We start from the raw sequence: 21,710 nt of genomic DNA on the forward strand, positions 1-21,710 counted from the left end.
CAGAATTACATAAGGGGAGTGGAGGGATGAAGGGGAAGATTATAAGTTAAGGTACAGAAACTATAATCTCTCAGCAAGGTGGGTCAACATAGAGGACCAAGCATTGAGCAGAGTTCGTTTTGGAATAATTTTGCAGTGATGCGGCCAAAGGTGGAGGTCGTCTGCAGCCGCCCCGGTGATGGAGTGAAGGCCTTGGTGCTCGGCTCGAAATACCATTGTATTGCGTCATTTCCAGATGTTCAATAGAATGGCCATGAGCACCATGGAGCGGGTTTTATTTGTCAGCTGGCCATCCCAGGCGTGAACCAGCCGGCCATTCGTCTGCAGAATACTGATCTATCTTTATCTACATATCCTTTTTCTTCTCCGAACTCGAGTGTGATGCCTTTCTCCTATTCATGCCTCTTGACCGACAATTTTCGAACCATCATATTTAGCTTTTCATTCCATGAGAAATTTGTAATGGGTCTTCACCCATGTCATTACCAAGTTTATGAGGGAAAGAAAGCGTTGTAACTGGATTGTTGCTTGTTCAGTTTCAAGTTAGCATTTCTAGACTGTTATGGTAATTAAAGCTCGTATATTGTTTTCAAAAGCCAAGCTAAGAATGAAGTACACAGTACTATAACTGGGAAAGTAGGAAAATCATATCATATACTTTGACACATATTGCAGAAAGATAAGAGTGAACATTCATTTCTGTTGAGCCTGCTATTTATCTACGGAGGAGCATGGATAAGAAAAGACAGAAATTTAGAAAATGTATGCAAATTCACATATACCTTTTCTAAAATCCCATGGTAATGTGTTGGTCCACGGTGTATTCTCACATTACAGGGAATATGAAATTCATACAAAAAGAAAACATGGGACATAGATGGGGACTGTCTTTAAGGCAAAGAAAGTAACTAATCAAGAAAGAACCTTGCACATTCAATTTTCTGGGAGTAAACATTGCAAAGTCCCAGCTATTAAAGTTCCCATCTACTCCCTTCATTTCTAAATATAAGTCTTTTTAGACATCTCAAATAGACTACAACATACGGATGTATAGACATATTTTAGAGTGTAGATTCACTCATTTTGCTCCGTATGTAGTCACTTGTTGAAACCTCTAGAAAGACTTATATTTGGGAACGGAGGGAGTCTCTACTCCTAATGGAGCAGTTGGTAGTCTCGTTTCCAGGTTTTTTTTCGTCCCACCACTTTTGTCCGGGTTTTTTTCATAGGTTAACCGTCGTAGATTTTTTCGTCGCCTCCCCCACTTCATCGGTTTATTTTCACTTCACCCTCTCACACAACGAAAAAAACTGAACGGATCAAAACTTTCCATACTGACGCAAATTATTTAGTAATGTCTTTATGTAAAAGAATCAATCACAATCAATCTCTAAAGATCAAATCTAAATTAATTAATCTTCATAACGTTTGTTTCCTTTCGAATCACGTCCATAACTTTCCTTCCTTGTTTGGGCAGAAACTGTTTGGTAGCAGAGATTAGGAAGCTTCCTATGAGTGTAGTAATAGGAAGTATTCTTTTTCTTGATGATTTGTTTCCATGCATGATGATAGTAAATTAGGCCAACATTCACCACTATTTATCAACGTCATCAATCGTATCCATTCCTACCAGTTTTAAGGGAATCTGCTCGCTATATCTTTTTTAAGGGGATTCGCTCTTTAAGTCGTCGTCGCACGTTATTTTCACAAGCAATTCCCCTAAAAAAAGGCGTGGGTATTGGTAGTTGAACGCCCGCTAGGTTTTCCGCCTGTCCCATCCTCGGGCTGTGCCGCCGCCACCCGCCGAATTTCCAGCCGCCCGAGCCCGTTAACTTCGCCAGCCATCGGGTCGACTGCCCCCGCCCCAAACCCCCATCCCCGAGCACTAGCTATCGCCGCGTTGCCGCCCCAAGCTCCACGCCACCGGGAACGAATCAAGCGCCGTCCCGACACCGCCGTCGCCGGCCCAGCACCTCCACCCTTGCATGGACAGCTTCAATGTGCAGTCTCCCTTGCTGCCTCACCTTCTGCCAGCGCATGCAGCGGCGGGGTTGGACGCGTGCGTGCTTACTAGCTTGCTCTCCGTGCGTACGTACTTGCTCTGCGTGCGTTGCACCGGCCAATGCGCATGATGCGTGTGTGGCTGCTTTTCTGTATGCCAGCGTGATGCGTGTGTGCGTTGTTGTGTGTGTATGATATAGATGGCCCGAGTGTGTGCATGCTGTGCTCTGCTCTCTGCTGATCTATGTGTTGGTGCTCCTGCTATATGTTCATACCATATAAATGAAATTTATGTTAATCTTCTGACATGTTGAGTTGGTTCTCTTTGTCTTCTGAGGGGATGAATGCAAAGCAGTCTATTAAACCACGCACTATTGCTGAGCTAAATTGACAAAAAAATATTGGTAGCCATAGTTGTAGTTTAAGTAGTAGCGAGTTGTCTGATATGTATAAAGAGCCCGTTGCAACTGAGCCCGTTGCTAAATTGACAAAAAAGGTCGCCAGTGTCACTTGATATGTATGAGAATATTAAATGTATTATTAACATGATTAATATTGAACTCTTAAAGTTAATGTGGCCCCGTTGCAACGCACGGGCGTTCTTCTAGTAGTACTTAGTATTTGACAATGGGACAAAAAATTAGCAGACTGCACAAGCACCAACTTACATGTATGAGGCCCTATTAAGTAAACATGATTGAAGGTTATTTACCTGCGCTCGACCAAGTTAGAGACAGTTTTAGTCCCAGTCACCTTAAATAAATTTGTATGGAATTCTCTATAGATATCTGAGAAGTGTTTATTTGCTGAAATAGGTTAAGCGGTTTAAAAGCTATGAACAGAATAACAAGCGAGTCAGTAACTCAATTAAAGTTTCAGCTAAACTTATAACTGGTTATTTAGGTTTTTGCTTGAGGAAAAAATAATTTATTCATGAAATAGAGATTTAACCTTTTTTGTATGTAAGCTGATATAACTTTTATGTACTGCAGGCAGTTTGTTTAAATCCACAAAACAGTCCCTTCACTAGGTTAATGATGAAAGTTCTTTTTTGCGGGTATTTCAATGATGAAAATTAATGACTAATTATGGTGCAAAATATCAACGTTCCTTCACTCTTTTGAACTGCAGGGCGTAATTTGCCCATCCAAGTTCAAATTTGAATATGTGGGTTATGATAAAACACAATAAGGTTTTGTTTGTGTCCAAACATACTTTTTTATGATTGTACTTCTGAATCCCTGTATGAAAACCTTGCTCCACTTGCTACTTTGTCAGGCCCGAGTGGGTTGAGGCGCTAGCAATCGATCAAATCAAGAGATCAAATGAGGAAATCAGGCCTGAATCTGGATGTATTACTATAAAAGAGGAACTATAGTGTATATAGTGTATGTATTCATAGCCAGATAGGCAAACTTGGAGAATAAGCATGAATGACTAGCCAGCCACAACCCGGCTGTTAAGTAGGTGTGCTGTCCCCGGCAACGGAGTGAAAGGGAACAGTTACTACGCGGTAACGTTACAGTAGGGATCGGACGACTCGCGCGTTTTGTCTGAATCTTCAACAGTTAGCTGAAGAAAGCTACACTGCTTCAGTAGGCGTAACACACCTCACGTAGGCCTTTCAGATTATAAGTCGGCATTGCCATTGCAGTTATTGAAGATCTTCGCGTATAGCTTTTGTACCAAAGTCGAGCATTTCATATCGCCTTCACGTATACCAGTAAAAAATACAACTAAATCATGGGATTCATGCATAGTCAATGAAACTACAAAAGAAAGTCCGGAACTGTCAGAAAAGTTCAGACTTGAATGATCGACAAGTACAGAGTTTGCACTAAAAATACAACTACTACATTGGCAATGTAAACTATTATCATTTGTACTGTAAAAAAGGTTAGAGAGAAAAGTTAATAAAGATGAGTCACATAAAACCTAGTCAGATCACTCCCTCTACAGCATTGGCAATGCTCACTACATCTTTATAAACCTGGGTACTTGTTTGAGATAAAAATAACAAAAGGGATTTCAGAAAGGAGTTCCAAACATATAACATTGGAGGGTTAGGTTCAATTTAACCTCTTGTTCTTCCTGTACATGTGTGAATTAAGGAGTAAAAAGCACAGGAACAACAAAATTAAGGCACAAATTACACAGAACTATGGAGCTAAAGTACAACTAGCTAGATCAAGGCATTGTTCAAAAAGACAACATAGTTCAGTAAGTCATGAACATAAATACTGCAGAATTTGGAGATCACTTAGATACTGTAAATTCAGTTAGCAACAAGACAGACAGATTGCACTTAGATTTCAAGGAAAAATATGACTACACCACACTGTAAATCATGAACATTGACACTGTAATAACTGTTTACTCCACACTGTAAATAGACAGAACAAATTTTCTTTTTTGCCACAACTTGAATCTGCTCTGCAACTTATGAACTTGTAGGTGTTCTGCAAATTATCAAGAGTGGTGAAACAGTTTTGATTTACAAACATAGTTACTCCTACTACTTATCTGTGGTTGGCCAGATCATAAGTGCATCATGCTTGCTTATGTGAGCCTAATACAAAAAGATAAGAGCAGTTTTAACATGGTCCATCACAGGAAACAGAGCAGAAGTACTAGTGCAGGAGCGAATGCAAGGTTCAGAAATCCATCACAGGAGCAAGAAGAACAACAACAGTTTTACTAGCTTGCATGAACAAGTGGAGCAAATTGCTCAGAGGTACATCCGTGGCGATCGTACATGGACGAACTATTACATCAGCCAGTGAGTATCCTCGTATACACTTTGAAAGCAATTTCAACATCGGACTTAGTAGACACTTGCAGGCGAGAAGAAGTTGCTGTGCCCTCCAGCGTGAAGATTGGCCGCGGCATTGCAGCTCTTCTCCTTCTCCAGCGCCTCTTCGGCCTTCCACGCTGCTTCAAATGGATCATGGAAGATGATCGGCGGCGGCGGCTTGTAAGTCCCCACGTCTTGGGCAATGGATGACTTGTCGTTCGTCGACTCTTCTGCTTCTTCATCGAGGAAGGTCCTAAGGAACTCCAGCTCGTCAGCTTCGAGCGGGACGATTTCTTCTGCAGCATCAGCGAAAAGCCCCTCTGGTTCCAAGTAGAAGTTCTGTTCGATGCTGTTAGTAGCTCCGACCGGGAGATTTTCCTCCGCTTGTGACCCGAGAAGCTCATCGATTGTGCAACAGAACCGGGCCATGTCGTCGTCAGCTTCAGGTACGGATTCATCCGGCAAGAAAACCGGTGCTGCAGCGGTGAACGACGATGTGGCAGGTGCCGGGACCGGGACGGCACCGCGCATCCTCTTCTGAGGGCGCGCCGGATGAGGCTCGGCGGCGGCAGCGGTCGCTGGCCTCTTCTGCGCGTGCGTGCTCTGGGTCACGGCCTCCGGTTGCGGTTGTTGAAGCTTGTACGCCTCCGATTCCTGTCGGGCCGCGTCAGGGGCATGCTGAGCCAAGTGCATCTTGCAGAAGACCTTCACCCCGTCGCTGACGGTGGCCTCCGGCAGCAGGCACCGGTACTCCTCCATGACCCAGCCGGTGGACTTGCCCTTCTTCTTGAAGGACAGGTTCTTGACCTCGCCGACCTTGACTCCCGCGTGGCAAATCTCCGTGGTCTTCTGGATGGTCCAGGTGCCGGTGCCGGCGCCGCGCACGCTCTGGTGCTTGCTCCCGTTCTTGCTCTTGCACGTGGTGAAGAAGAACCGGTCGCCGCTGCTCACGGCCTGCGGCACGGGCGCGTACCGGGCGGCCAGATCCTTGGGCTCGCAGCCGGAGATGTTGGCGCGGTGGATGAGCTTGTCGACGCCGTGCAGCGTCTCGCCGGAGAGGAGGCGTGGTAGGTAGTAGGTGACGGCGTCCACTTCCGTAGGGCTCAGCCGGTAGTGGTGGAAGACGTCGTCGACGTCGAGCCCCTCCATCCCGGTCGGCGGCTGCCCGATCTACTGCTAGGGTTCTAGCTAGGAAAGGGTGCTGTCGATCGAGGGCGGGCGGGAGAGGTTTGTCTGCGGGATCGGGAAGGTGTTGTGGGACGCGCAGGTGGTCTTTGCTGATATTTAAAGACGCTGGCGCGTCAGATTTCTTTATCTGAATCCGAAAATGTCCCCAGTTCAGTTTGCCGCTTCCGTTTGCTTTCTTGATTCTTTTTTGAGTAATAGAACCCCTATTTCTTTTTTTGGCTTCATTTCTTTGAACCATACTCTCGGACCTTTCATCCATGGCAACATGTACTCACCAAAGCAGTCGAGGCCAGAAATAAGGCCAGAAATCTATGATCGTCACTCATCAGGGTACACTACCAAACACTACCAAACCCCTAACTTTTACAATGCACAATCTAAGCAAGACATGTCCGCGAAGAGCATCTCTAACAAATTCCATAGAAAGGTCCCGAAATTGTAAAATAACCACCGTTTTATGACAGTTTTGAGTGATAAAATGTCCATTCCAGATCCCGCAAAAACGGTCGGTCCTGTAAAAATTTATATAGCTCCCCCTAAGAAAAATCTTGTTCCCAAGATATGGAGTTTTGTAGGCAAAATTTTCAGCTCCATCTATACCAGAAAACCGTTGATGGGAGGGAAGTTTCATGTCAACCGCCACCGCCCCTGCCACCAGCTCCTGATTTCGGCCGTCCCTTCCTCGCGGCTCATTCCTGACGGCCATCGCTCCCCTCCGCTATGGATGTGGGCTCGAGGTCACCACCAAGGCCCGACGACCATCGCGCCCCTCAAGTTCTTGGGTGGCCGCGGTAGCTCGGCCATGGATGCGGGCTCGAGGTCGCCACTGGGGCCCGACGGCCATCGCGCCCCTGAGCTCTCGGGTGGCCGCGGTAGCTGCCATGGATGCGGGCTCGAAGTCGCTATTGACGCCGGATGGCCATCGCGCCCCTCAAGCTCTCGGGTGGCCGCGGTAGCTCTGCCATGGATGTGAGCTCGAGGTTGCCGCCGAGGCCCGACGGCCATCAAGCGGAGGAAGCGGTCGCGGCTCCTTGTGCGGGTGATTTGGGGAAGAAGATGGCCATGTAAATGTCGGGGTTGCAAATACGGGGTAGGCCCAAGTATACGAATGGCACATGACTCATATAAAGTACGACCCAGAAAGCAATGGGCTAGGGGGCTCCACAGTTATCCCACCAGAGACAAGGAGGGTGGCATGAGACCACACTAAGTCCCAACAGTCAGATGCCAGGCCGCCCGACTGTCGAATACTAGCACTCGGCCGGAGACAAAGGAAGCAGTCGGCTAGGCCATGAGACGACGGCTCCCTAGATTCCTCTCGGCCACGACGCCTTAATGATGGCAGTTACCTAATGGTGGTATAATCTAACTAAATACAGAAGTTACCAATAGTAAATGCCATGAAACAGTCAGCCACACCCGAGGCCATGAATAGCATTAATACCAACTCATTATGTACCCCCTACTTGGTGCACTCTATATAAGCTAGGAGAGAAGCCACAGGCTGATGGTTGAACATCCACACTTTATACCTTATATATGCCAAGAGCTAAGAGACCACAGGAGTAGGGTATTACCTCCATCGTAGAGGGCCCGAACCTGTATAATTCCTTGAGCATACTCCCAACTGCACTGTTCACTAGATACAATTGCCTCTACATTCATAACCCTTCTAGTATTGTTAGGATTATATCCACGACAGTTGGCTCCCACCGTGGGGCAAGCTTCTAACGATGATATGTTGCGTTTGGCTTTCATTATCGGTTCCCGCTGGCAGCATCCGCTTCAGAGTTCTCGAGTTCCCCATCGACGTGTCGGCATGGCATCTTGATGCCCGGTTGAATAGCGCTGACATGTCGGCTCGGGGGAGCACCCACTACCGAGCCAATGACTCGGGGGGGTCGGGCTTACATCTCCCATCGTCATACCGGTCGGCAGCTGGCGTCGCTGGAAGCAATTCGGCAAACCTCGTCCTTAGTTCGGTCATCCCGCAATTCGGCTCGTGGGGATGATGGACTCTGAGTCTATTTATCCTCTCTTGGAGTCCGTCTCTCAGGGAGAAGAGATCTGCGGATCATAGACATCTGTGGAAGAAGCCTTCATGGTTGTCACGTCACCACCCGAACCGAGTCACGGGAAGGCTACTGCCGACCCAACTACAACAATCGGTGGAAGCGCAACTGATGAGGACCCGGCCACCAGAGAACATCGTGAGGCGGCCGAGCGGGTCCTTCACACCCCCATTCCGGGTGATTCGCCGGCTGACAAGTCCCTTGAGGCCCACGCCAGGAGATTCTGGCGGAGCGTGCCCGGCTGGCTCAGACTGAGAACAACCTGATTGTTCGGGAGCATGATCTGCTGGACAGCAGTCGGCCGCGGCACCCCAACCCTTCGGTAATCCCACGAGGGCGGGACTTACACAACAATTTTGTACTCGGAGGCCCTGATGATCTCCAAATCCTTGGCACCCCGACTGACAATGTCCGGCCGGCGACCAAGCTGGCTGATGCTATCCAGCACCCTGCTAACGGGGTCGTCACAGAATGAGCTCATCTCACTGTCTCGTGACCGGCTGGCTTCACGCAGTCGGATCCTAGGAGGGACCAAGAGCCGAGTTCCCACAGTGGCTTCGTCACATCCTCGTCACACGGCTGGCCAGAGGACTGCAACTCGGATGGATACCCCGGTGAGAAGGCCGTCCTATTAGACCTGGCCATGGGCAGCCCGGCCCGAACGGCCCGACCCGACCCGGCCCGAAAATCTCGGGCCGAGCTGAGCCCGAACATGCCATCGGGCCGGGCTCGGGCCTGAAAATCAAGCCCGATGGGTTGATCAGGCCGGGCTCGGACCTGTGAAAAATGGATTTTTAGCCATGGTCGGGCCGGGCCAAACAGGCCGTGTCGGGCTTTTCTAGGTTCGGGCCAGGCTCGGGCCTGATTTAGTAGGCCCGATGGCCGGGCCGGGCCGGTCCCCAATTATCGAACTGGTCAGAGACACCCATCACCTTTGACCGGCCGGATCACCCAGCAGATATACCTTATCCCGGACGCCAGGCTCTCGTGGTGGACCCACTCGTCAATGGGGTCCGACTGCGAAACATGCTGATGGACAGAGGAGTTGGACTGAACATTTTGTACACAAGTATAATGGACAAAATAGGAATTCTCCTGTCGAAGCTTAATCCGACTGGGATGACCTTCCATGGGGTGGTCCCTGGCATGCGTGCCAAACCACCCGTTCAAATTTCCTTGCCAGTCGCATTCGGCGACGAGAAGAACTACCGCAAAGAGTCCTTGTCCTTCATGGTCGTCGACTTCAAGAGTGAGTATCACGCCATCTTTGGTCGGCCGGCCTACGCGAAGTTCATGGCCCGTCCATGCTACATGTACTTGAAGCTTAAAGTGCCAAGCCCCAAGGGTTGCGAATCTAAATGCCAGCATGGCAGATGCAAGCATTGCGGAGATGGATTTCGCTGCATATAAAGTCGTTGTTGATCCGACTGAGATGCCTTTGGCAAAGAAACCGGCTTCATAGTCAGCCTTGCAGTTGACGACCGGCACAAAGAAAACCAAGTGCACCCGGACGACCCTTCCAAGACGACAGATGGGGCATTACTTGACTTATTGGAGCTATCTTCATCATAGGCACTTATTCACCAGCCACCACATTCTCAGATACATTCTGCATTACAAATTTGCAACGATGAAAGTTAATGACTCCCTCCGTTCCAAAATAGATGACTCAACTTTGTACTAACTTTAGTACAAAGTTGGGTCATCTATTTTGGAACGGAGGGAGTAGTTGCAGTATAAACCATCACTGTCCTTCACTGTTTAGAAATGTAGGCCGTAGTTTGGCCATCCAAGTTTAATTTTGACCAACAACTAATCTGAGAATATGTGGATTATGTTGAGGCACAATAAGGTTATGTTTTTCCAGAAGTACTTTCTTGTGATTGTGATTTGTAATACTGTACTTCAAACTTGGATAATAAATTAACACCTTATAGATTTCCTACTGGAGGGAGTAGTTCCCACAGCGAGAATATTGACTCTTGTTTTTCTTTTCAGTCGGTAGCTTGTTGGTTCAGATACTGGGATCATTTCTTGATATTGATGTATCAGAGGACAGTTACCAGTTGAGCAGCTGATACATAAATCGTAAAAATACGATTAAATAGCTCAACAGTCTTGTCGGCGCCGACAAAGCAATTTTTCATATGATCACTACTGCGACGTAATATGCCAAATAACTAGTATGACACTGCAACAAGATATAACTACAATTACTGCCAGTTGCTACTGCCAGTTGCACAAGGAATGGAAAACTCACTAGGCTGACAAAAATAGGGGCGGCTCACTGGTGGCTTGAGCAACTGATGAAAACAAACTGTGGTGCGTTATGGCGTGGAGAACACAGCTACAGAAAATGGTGATGTGTATCACTTGACTAAACGCCTAGGGTAGCCTGATTTCGTATCAATAACATTCTAATCCCCTTTTCTCTCAATGTAAATCCATCTACATGATGTAGTATGTAATAGATTACTTCATGCTGATTCTGCATCAACCTTTGTTTTAGTACGTTATTGTTTATTGTCAACTAGATATATGTCCATAAAACTAGATTGTACCACTGACGCATAGCTTATAAATTCTCCATGGGATCAGAACTGCAGGAGTAGTATATATCTCGAAGCATATTCCAGCCCAATACACAAAAAAACAAGATTATACTCACACGAGTAGTATATATCTCAAAGCAGAACAGAAGTACCATTCCAGACTCACAGAGCAAGAAGTAGAGCAACAGTTTTAGCTTGCATGAACAAGTGGAGGTGGAGCAAATTTCTCAGAGGTACATCCGTGGCTACCCTTTACCCCTTTCAAGTTTCAACTCCTTCTATCAATGCAATGACACACAAGCTTTCACGTATTTGAGAAAAAAGTAATGCAAAATAATATAACAATTCAGGTAGCAAATACTTCTAGTTTCTAAATGCATAAGCACATAGTACCATTTATATACAACATTCAAATATAACAAGATGCATGCTAAAGATATTTCCAATAATCGAACTAAGAACAAGGAACCACGCCAAAACCAAACAACTGACCACAATGGAACTGACTGTACACATGATGGTCTAAACTTTTAGCAATCATGTCCGCTTATCTGACCTGAATTCTGCATTTGTGGAGTCTAAGTAAGCTAGTGGGACTAGAGCTCTAGACTATTGGGATATACGAAGCTGAATCTCAAATTCCATTCAGTGTAGCTTTCGTGAAAGCAGTCACGGTTCAGACCTCAGACTTTTTTTTAGGGGGTTCAGACTTCAGACATGGACTGGCGGAGCTATGTGTTAGGAAAATGGGCCATGGCCCCGCCCAGCCCATAGCAAACACAGTCTGGGACAGAGAGCAATTGACCCATGAGCCATGGCCCGCCCAGTCCATAGCCCGTACCACCACTTGCACCGTCCGCCCGGCAGGCCACCATGGATCTGCTTGTCACAGTCGCCAATACGAGGCAGGACAATCGATCTGGAAGTGCGGGTTAAGACTCAGCGGTCAGCACGAGACGAGACACCATCGATCGATCTGCTGTCACCGGAGTAGTCCTAAGTTAACTTCTGAATCCCTGCATGAAAAACTTGCTCCACTTGCCACTTCAGTAGGCCTTTCAGGTTATAAATCGGCATTGCCATTGCGGTTATTGAAGATCTTCGTGTATAGCTTTTGGATCAAAGACAAGCATTTCGTATCGCCCTCGTGTATACCAGTAAAAAATACAACTAAATGATGGGATTCATGCATAGTCAATAAAACTACAAAAGGAAGTCTGAAACTATCAGAAAAGTTCAGACTTAAATTATCAACAAAATCAGAGTTTGCACTAGAAAGACAGCTACTACAATCTGTAAACTATTATCATTTGTACTGTGAAAAAGGTTGGAGAGAAAAGTTAATGAGGATGAGTCACATAAACCAATTCAGATCACTCCCTCCCCAACATTGGCAATGCTCACTAGATCTTTATAAATCTGGGTACTTGTTTGAGTTAAAAATAACAAAAGGGAATTCAGAAAGGAGATCAAAACATATAATATTGGAGGGTTAGGTTCAGTATAACCTCTTGTACCTCCTGTGCATGTGTGAATTAAGGAGTAGCAAGCACAGGAACGGCAACGTTCAGAGATGACGGAAAATCAAGGCACAAATTACACATAACTATGGAGCTAAAATACAACTATTTAGATCAAGGCACTGTTAAGAAAGATAACATAGTTCAGTAAGTCATGAACATAAATGCTGCAGAATTTGGAGACCACTTAGATACTGTAAATTCAGTTAGCAACAAGACTGACAGATTGCACTTAGATTTCAATGAAAAATATGACTACTTCACACTGTAAATCATGAACATTGACACTGTAAGAAATGTTTTCACAGAAGAGTAAATGGTAAGAAGCGTTAAAGAAGGGGAACAGTGAGAGAACACAACATGTAGAGGCGCATAAAGGACTTTGGTGGATACACTAATTCCTTATTGTTCGACGATTCTTAGAGGAGAGGAAAAATGGCGAAGAATCCCTCAAAATTTGAAGTGTGGACAGAAATAGTAGGTGGAGGACGATTAAGGAGTTCCATTTATCAGTAAAAAATGACAATGTTGCTTGAAGGATCTTTTGTTAGCAAGGCGCAAGAGAATCCTAAGGATATATGTTTGTCGTGTTCGGTGTTGAGCCATTTAAATATTTATACCCCCATTGCAACACATGGGCAATTAACTAGTCACTACAAAAAGGTTAATCCACATGTTGCAATGTTGTAATGCGAAATAATAATAATTCAGATAACAAGTATTTCTAGTTTCTAAATGCATAATTACAGTGTACCATCAATATGCAACATTCAAATAACAAGATGCATGCTAGAGATAATTCCAATAGTCGAACTAAGAACAAGGATACACCAAGCCAAAACCAAACCGAACCAAACAACAGCCACAACTGACCACAATGGAACTGGCGGTACACAAGATGGTCTAAACTTGTACTCCCTCCATCCCAAAATGTAAGATCATTTTTTACACTATGATACTGTCAAAAATGATCTTATGTTTTGGGACGGAGGGAGTAGCAATTATGTGCGCTTACCTGACCTAAATTCTGCATTTGAGGAGTCTAAATAAGCTAATAGGCCTAGAGCTCTAGACTAATGGGACGAAGAGCTTAAACTCAAACTCCATTCACTGCTGCATTCCTAAAAGCAGTCATGGTTCAGACATGGACATGCGCCAGTCGTTGCATTGGAGGTCTGTATATGTTTCAACTGGCAAGTTACAAAATGATGATTGTCTGACCCCAAACATTTCGATGACTCATTGAAATTTTTAAATACTTTGGCATCTCCCAGAAGGATCAGGCTTTAGTTGATGATAAAAGACATGAATTCAGCGACGCAAAATAGACAGAACATTTTTTTGTTGTTGCCACAACTTGAATTTGCTCTGCAACTTATGAGCTTGAAGTTGTTCTGCAGATTATCAAGATCAGTGAAACAGTTTTGATTTACAAACGTAGTTACTCCTACTACTTACCTACGGTTGCCCAGATCATAACTGCTTATCTGAGCCTAATAAAACAAAAAGATAAGAACAGTTTTAACATGGTCCATCACAGGAAACAGAGCAGAAGAAGTACTGGTGCAGGAGCGAGTGCAAGGTTCAGAAAATCCATCACAGGAGCAAGAAGAACAACAACAGTTTTAGTACAGCTTGCATGAACAAGTGGAGCAAATTGCTCAGAGGTACATCCGTGGCGATCGTACATGGACGAACTAATACATCAGCCAGTGAGTATCCTCGTATACACTTTGAAAGCAATTTCAACATTGGACTTAGCGGAGCGGGTGGCGGAGGTGGCTGATGCGCTAGGGTTGGCGCCGCCCGCCCTGCCCTTGGGCCTGCTGGGGGCCTCTGGGCCTGGGTCGGCCCAGCCATGTCCTATGGCCGTCGGGCCTTCTGGTGGGGGGCCCCTGGTGATGGACCTGGCCCGTCAGCCCACGCGGTCGGCCTGCCCCGGGAGGGGCCCGGTGGCCCGCCTGCCAACGCTTTATATGGCTGCGCAGGGGCCTCCGCGACCCCTCGCTAGGGTTTCCGGCTCATTCCAGTGAGGTGCGGCGCCATCGTCTTCCCATTAGATCTCTCGTTCCCCTTCCCCCTCCTCCACCTCTCTCCCTGTCCTTTGCCGAGGTGACGGCCATGGGCGACCGGCACGCGGACAAGCCCCCGATGGAGCCCCCGCTCTCCGAGGAGGAATGGCGGCGCGAGAAAGCCCTACGGGCGCAGGCAAAGCATGGCCAGCGGGCCAAGGCGGCAGGGCGAGCGGACGGTGGCGGTGGATCTGAGCATGGTCAAGACGGCGGTGCTGGTCGGGGCTACGGTGGCTACCAGGGCCATGACACAGGATCTGGTTTCCACGGGCGCGAGGGGGATTGGGGTCCTCCTCCCCCCTGGTGGGGCCAGCAAGAGAAGAAGCAGAAGCGCAAGCATCGCGGGCGACGCCGCGAGCTGGAGCGCAAACCAGAGCACCCCCTGTGCGGCGGAGGTCATGAGGACCCGCTGGCAAAAAAGCCCCGGGCTTCGGCTACACCGCTTGCGGTGGTCACGCCCGATGCGCCGCAGGGCTCGGCGGACGCTCCCATTCCAGTTGAAGAGGAGGGTGGGGAGTGCTTCAAATGCGGACGGACCGGTCACTTTCAGGCCAAATGCACCTTTCCCCCCCTTTGTGTGATCTGCAAACAGGAGGGTCATGCCTCGGCGTACTGCCCTTCACGGGGCAAGCAGCCGCACCTCTAGATCATGGGCAGCGCCATTCCGGGCGAAGGTTTCTTTTGCATGGAGTTCGAAGAAGAGGAGATGGCGGAGGGCGATGACCTTAAAGCTGCCAATGGTGCCATACTGTCAGCAGAGCCGGGGAGGCTTTCGCTGCGTACGCTCACGCAGGAGCTGAAGCACATGGTGGCTGGAGACTGGGACTGGCAGATTGCGCAGGTTGGCGACAACGACTTTGCGGTGAGCTTCCCCTCTGCAGATCTTCTGCATATGGCCAAGACAAGTGGCAAGCTTTTCCTCTCCATCAATGACATTACGATGCTGGTTTGTGACTCGATCCATGAGACGATTGTGCCCCTCTCCATTCCGGAGGTGTGGCTTCGCCTTCATGGCATCCCCAAGAAACATCGTCGGGTCGATCGCCTGATGGAGGGGCTCAAGATGCTGGGCAGACCTATCGTGGTGGACGAGCTGTCCCTCATCTGGGTGGGACCGGTGAGGATGAAATTTGGATGCAGAGCCCCTGACAAGATGAATGGTTTTGTGCAAGTCTGGTTTAATCAAGAGGGCTACGACATACGGGTCAAGGTGGAGCGACTCCCAAAGCGCCCTGGAGACGGGCCGGCGGCACCTGGCCCTATCATTCCTCCCTCTCACCCGGGCGACAAGAGTGCTGGACCGTCTGGTCCGGGGACCGGAGGGTCAGCTGGGCAGCAGCAGAAAGATCCAGGGACCCAGGGCGGACACAACACTGAGAACGGGGACCGCGCTATGGATGTGGACATGGATGGTCGCGAGGATGAACCTGAGGATAGCATGCCCGACACGTCAATTGACACGGAGACCTGGAACCAATTGGGTATCAAAGAACGCGCGCTCAACGAGGGGAAGGAGAACGCGGAGCCTGGGGCGCTGGCGATCTCGGACATAGCTGGGAGCAGTCCGCACCCGTCCCGCGCTCTGGTGGGGGCTTTCAATATGGTGGGATCGATGGCGCCTCCTGTGGCTGTCGCCCCAGCCTCTCCCAGTCTGCTCGGCTCGGACTCGGGCGTGGTGCTCAATGAACATGCCATCCGCACCCCAGTGTCGAGCCGCCGCAGTTCGGGGGGCTCTGGGCGTGCCCCCAAGAAGACGGCTGGTCGGAAGCCTCCTCTCAAGCAAGCCGCCTTGGCGCTTCCTTTGCCGGTGGCGCCGGCGTGCGTGGACCTTCAGGCTGCGTTGGGCTTCGCGGGCACGGCAACCAAGGCTCGGCGCTCTCGGGCATCTCCGCGCCCCCAGCGGGCTCCCAGTGCCCGGGCCAAGGCGGCGCTGGGTGAATTGTCTTCCTTGGAGAGTGCTCAGCTTCGCCTGGCGGATAAGAACTTGGAGATTTCAGGTAACCCTCCCCCCTCCTTTAAGATTCTGAACGCGTTTACTGATCCGCAACTAGTTTCTATCCTAGACGACAGCGGTTTCGATTTAGGAATGGAACATGGTGAGCTTGTGTCCCTTATTCGTGCTCGCGAGGAGGCCCAAGCGGCTTTGGCAGAGGCCGCTGCTGCGGCTAAGGCCAGGGAGGCCGATTCCACGGCGTTGGCGGTCTCTGCTAACCCAGAGGTTTCGGGTAACCCCGCCACGCTTGTCCTGTCCGAGGGGGCTGTCGCAACCAGGGAGGTTGCCACAGCGCCGACAACAAGCCGCGCCCAGGCTAAGAAGCGAGTGGCAAAACCGGTGACCTCTAGAGGGGTTCGCCTACTGTTGGGGATATTCTGGGCGTAAACCGGCCTATCTGGGCCGGGTTAACTTCGTCAGTAGTTAAGTATGTTAAAGCCCAAGAAGACAGAGGAGGGCTCAAGGCCCATGGTCGGTTCAAGGCCTGTAGCCGTAAACCGGCGTTAGTAGTTAACCTATATTGTAAGTTAGGAATAAGTAGAGACCAAACCGGACACTTCTATGAGCCGGTATTGGGACTCCGTAAGCCGATGGGAGTCACCCGTGTATATAAGGGGACGACCCGGCGGCGGTTCAAGGACAACAGACAACAACTCGAGACATAGGCGAAGCTTGTTTGCTCCCTAGTCATCGAAAACCCCATCAATTCCATAACAACTAGACGTAGGCTTTTACCTTCATCGAATGGGCTGAAGTAGTATAAACTCTCTTGCGTCCTTGTGTCCGCTTTAACCCCTTCAAGCTAACCCATCGCGATGGCTCCACGACTAAGTCCTTTCTCTAGGACATCTGCCGTGACAAAACTACGATAGTTGGCGCCCACCGTGGGGCTATCGCATGATGGTTTCCAGTTCTTGGAGGGCCGCTTTGAAGGACTCGAGGGCTACGCTGTAGGCCGGATGACTAAGAGTCGTCGCAGCAAGCTCTACATCGACGACGCAGGCTGGGGCCCCGAGGCCGGCTCAATTGAGTACGGGTACCGGGTCCCCTTTGGTAGCATTCACGTTTTCATTGGCAAGATCGATGAACCGGGCCCTGAGCCGGACATCTGCACCGACCTCGTTGAGACGGCTCAGCGTGCACGATCCGCCCGGGTTAAACCGGCCATGAAGCGTGCCTTCATGGGAGTCATCCATGGAGGAAGTTATGAGGATGGATCGGAATTTTGCGGCACGACCGTCGTTTGTTCTGGTGACGAATCTTCGACCGGAGAAACCGAATCTCTTTATCAGCTACAAGATGGCCGTATTGGGAGTTGTTCCGATGGCGATAGTATTCCGGACCCCTCTGATCTGCCCAACCGGGTTGGAATATTCATGGCCGGAATGCAAGCAGCGCTTCATTCTTCGATAGCTGCGGCAACAATCTCCGGTTCAGCAACGGCGATGGCTGCCGGGGCAGGAGGCCCTGTGCGCCCGCCGGCTCAGATTCTATCAGAACTATTTGATGTGTTGGCTGTGCTTATGGCGGAAGTTAATCCGCCGGATCAGGACGTTCACAACGCGGAGATTGCAAAGGTAAAGGAACAGATCACCCAGGCCAAGGCGGATCTGGCGGCTGAGGACACCAGGATGGCCGCAGAGCGGGCCGCTTTAGACACCCATGCCTACAAGCTTATGTTGGACCAGACCGCGTCGCATGAAGTCATGAGGAGGAAGCACCGATCCCGCTTACCTCCGGTTTTCGAGGCCAGAGACCTTTTCAACACTCCAGGACCAAGAGCCGGCAATCCGCTGGAGGGAAACTGGGCAGACGCCCCTGGGACTGGTGCACCGGTTCAGCCTCGTCAGATGGACCCGCCTCGTCAAAACACCATGGTACCTCAGGCTGCTTTAACACCCCCGGGTCACTACTCCAACCCAATGGACAATCTTGTTGCCGCTGCTGCACGGCTGGAGGCCATTCCAATTGAGGGTGACTCGCCGCAGGCAATAGAGACGCGACGGGTCAAGGAACTTCTGAGGACAACTTTGGCCCAACAGGAAGCATACTCGTACAGCCGCAACCGGATCCACTCGACCCCTCGTCCAAGACGGAGCTATAGCAGACATATGGATGAACCGGCAGTGTCGAGTAATGAACGATATGGGGCACCCCGTGGCAACAATCCGGCGGGTGGTGCTGATGACGCTCAGGGAGTGGTGGACCGGGCCCGCGCACGCAGGGAGGCCGAGTTAGCCGCACAACATCAGGCTCGGCAGCTCACGCCGGTTCGTCCAACCACCCTGACTGAACCTGGTGTTACTTCTAGTTCTTTGGGGGTGCCTTGCCTTATCCCCGCTTTACGCAACGTGCGTTTGCCCAAGGATTTCAAAGGCCCATGCAAGGTACCAAATTACACGGCGGATCAACCTCCAGAGACATAGGTGGAGAGCTATGAGATGGCCATGGAGATGCTTGATGTGGATGACGCGGCGTGTGCGAAATACTTCACCATGATGCTCGAAGGAACGGCCCGTACTTGGTTAAAAAGTTTGCCGGCTAATTCTATCAGCTCATGGGCCCAATTACGAGCCCGGTTTATCAGCAATTTCAAAGACACCTGTAAACAGCCTATGTCGATAGTGGACTTAGCTGCATGCGTCCAGGAGGAAGGAGAATCAACGACTCATTGGGTGCGCCGGATTTCACAAGTGTTGCACTCCTCAGACCGCATCAACGTTGACACCGCAGTGTTAACCCTAGAAGGCAACTGCCGGTTTGGACCCCTGAAGCTGAAGTTGGGACGGATGAAGCGTCATTGCACCGACATGGGGACCCTCATGGCCGCTTTGGTGAAATATGCTGATTCTGATAGTACCAAGGATCCCGAATCTGATGATGACAAGACAGGGAAAGGGAAGAAGAACAGCAGCTCCAAAGGTCAGCAGCATCACTGGGCAGGCAATGGTGGAGGAGGCAAGCGTAAAGCGGATGATAACATGGACTTTGTGGCTAATACCAACGCACAGGACAATGGCCAGCGACGCAAGGGTAGGCCGAAAAATCGTAATGGAGCGCCCAACCCTAACCCAAACCGCCTAAACTACCTGCTAAGCCAGCCCTATCCAAGACATGGGACGAAGGAGGCGCCGGCAAACCACCTTTGGAAAGATTGCTTTATTATGCATGAGTTCAAAAATTCTAATAATTTCCGGTATGATCACGAATCTGGCGGTGGCTCGGGATCCGGGCCGGGTTACGGTGGAGGAAGTTCCGGTTCAGGATTCAATGGTAATCCGGGCGGACATAATGGTCAAAATAGTCAGAACAACCAGGGTGGTTACAACCAACAACAGCAACAGTCAGGTTACCAGAGCAACCCAAAGCAGTTGAGTAATGGGCAGTACCATGTCTTCACCACTAGCTTGGACAAGCGAGACCGGAAAGTTCAGAGGCGGGCGGTCAACTCTGTTGAACCGGCCATACCCCGTTATCTATGTTGGTCTGAACAACCAATCATATGGAGCAGAGAAGATCACCCTCCCCAGGTCGATAATCCCGGTCAGTTGGCTCTGGTGGTGGCGCCTCAGGTGGGAGGTTACAAGTTCACCAAGGTGCTCATGGATGGAGGGAGCAGCATTAACATCCTGTACTATGAGACCTTCCGTCGTATGGGACTAGCAGATAAGAATCTCAAACCATCTAATACAGTATTCCACGGTGTAGTGCCTGGCAGATCAGCATATCCCATTGGTAAGATAGCTCTGGAAGTGGCCTTTGGGGATGATCATGATTCCAGGTTGGAGACATTGACGTTTGAAGTGGTGAAAATCCAAAGTCCATATCATGCCCTGTTTGGGCGACCGGCCTACGCCAAGTTTATGGCTCGGCCCTGTTATGTGTATTTGCAGCTCAAGATGACGGGTCACAAGGGGACAATAACGGTTCACGGAAGCCGCAAAATCGCTTTGGAATGCGAGTAAGGAGATGCGGCTTATGCAGAGTCGGTTTGTGCCACCGAGGAGTTGAAGTACTATAAAGACAATGTTGATCCGGCGGACATGACTCCGTTGAAGAAGCCAACTACGGAGCATGATCCGTCCCTGAAATTCAAATCGGCAGCAGAAACTAAGCTTGTTGACTTCGTACCTGGTGATTCGTCCAAGTAGTTCAACATCAGTGCCAACTTGGATCCGAAATAGGAAAGCGCGCTCATCGACTTCATCCGTGAGAATCGGGACATTTTTGCATGGAAGCCCTCTGACATGCCAGGTGTACCGAGGCAACTCGCTGAGCACACACTTAATGTGGATCCTAAATATAAACCGGTGAAACAGTTCCTCCGCCGGTGTAATGAAGAAAGACGCAAGGCAATTAGAGAAGAGGTAGCCAGGCTCTTAGCAGCTGGCTTTATTGTTGAAGTTTTTCACCCTGAGTGGCTTGCCAATCCGGTGCTGGTCCTCAAGAAAAACGGCACCTGGCGCATGTGTGTGGATTACACAGATCTTAATAAGGCTTGTCCAGCAGATCCTTTTGCCCTCCCCCGTATTGATCAAATTATTGATGCTACGGCGGGTTGTGAGCGTTTAAGTTTTTTGGATGCGTATTCTGGCTATCATCAGATCAAAATGGCAGTTAAGGACCAGGAGAAGACGACATTTATAACTCCCTTTGGAGCCTTCTGCTATGTGTCTATGCCCTTCGGGCTCAAGAGTGCTCAAGCAACTTACCAACGGTGTGTACAAAATTGTCTTCACAAGCAAATTGGCCGTAATGTACATGCTTACGTGGATGATATCGTGGTTAAGTCCAGGGAGAATGAGACTCTGATTGATGATTTGAAGGAAACCTTTGATAACCTGAGAACATACAAGATGATGCTTAATCCGGACAAGTGTGTCTTTGGTGTACCGGCGGGCAAGTTATTAGGCTTCTTGGTGTCCAATAGGGGAATTGAGGCTAATCCGGAGAAGATCACAGCCATCACCTCCCTTGCTAAACCAAAGTGTATCAATGATGTTCAGCGCCTGGCAGGCCGGATTGCTGCGTTAAGCCGGTTTATCAGTCGCCTCGGTGAGAAGGCAATCCCTTTGTATCATATGTTGAAGAAGACGGATCAGTTTGTCTGGAGTTCTGCTGCTGATGAAGCACTCGAGGACTTAAAACGACAATTGGCCAATCCGCTTGTGCTCGCCGCTCCCATTGACAAGGAGCCGTTGCTGCTATATGTTGCTGCTAATGCTAGGGCGGTCAGCGTGGCTATTGTGGTAGAGCGAAAGGAGGCAGGTAAGGAGCATCCGGATCAACGTCCGGTCTATTATATCAGCGAGGTGCTCATTGAGTCCAAGCAAAGGTATCCGCATTGGCAGAAGCTGGTGTATGGAGTTTTTATGGCAAGCCGGAAGCTTAAACAATACTTCCAAGGGCATCCAATTACAGTGGTCAGTTCTGCTCCTTTGGGTGATATCATCCAGAACCGGGAAGCAACTGGCCGGATTGCAAAATGGGCCATAGAGCTGGGGCCGTATGGTTTGAA

The 21,710-nt window shown here is 49.3% G+C and overlaps 1 protein-coding gene across 1 annotated transcript; it reads right to left on the minus strand.

The window, feature by feature from the left end:
* Nucleotides 1-4,825: 4,825 nt before the first annotated feature.
* On the minus strand, nt 4,826-6,033 carry LOC123153230 (uncharacterized). Its single transcript, XM_044572447.1, has one exon. The coding sequence runs from the start codon at nt 5,942-5,944 to the stop codon at nt 4,826-4,828; it is 1,119 nt and encodes a 372-aa protein (XP_044428382.1). The 5' UTR covers nt 5,945-6,033.
* Nucleotides 6,034-21,710: the final 15,677 nt, after the last annotated feature.

The sequence above is a fragment of the Triticum aestivum genome, chromosome 7A (assembly GCF_018294505.1).
Source record: "Triticum aestivum cultivar Chinese Spring chromosome 7A, IWGSC CS RefSeq v2.1, whole genome shotgun sequence".
In the NCBI taxonomy this organism is placed as follows: domain Eukaryota; kingdom Viridiplantae; phylum Streptophyta; class Magnoliopsida; order Poales; family Poaceae; genus Triticum; species Triticum aestivum.

Bases quoted from the DNA above. Each gene is read 5' to 3' on its own strand.
- LOC123153230 (XM_044572447.1), bottom strand. From the start codon at position 5,944: ATGGAGGGGCTCGACGTCGACGACGTCTTCCACCACTACCGGCTGAGC.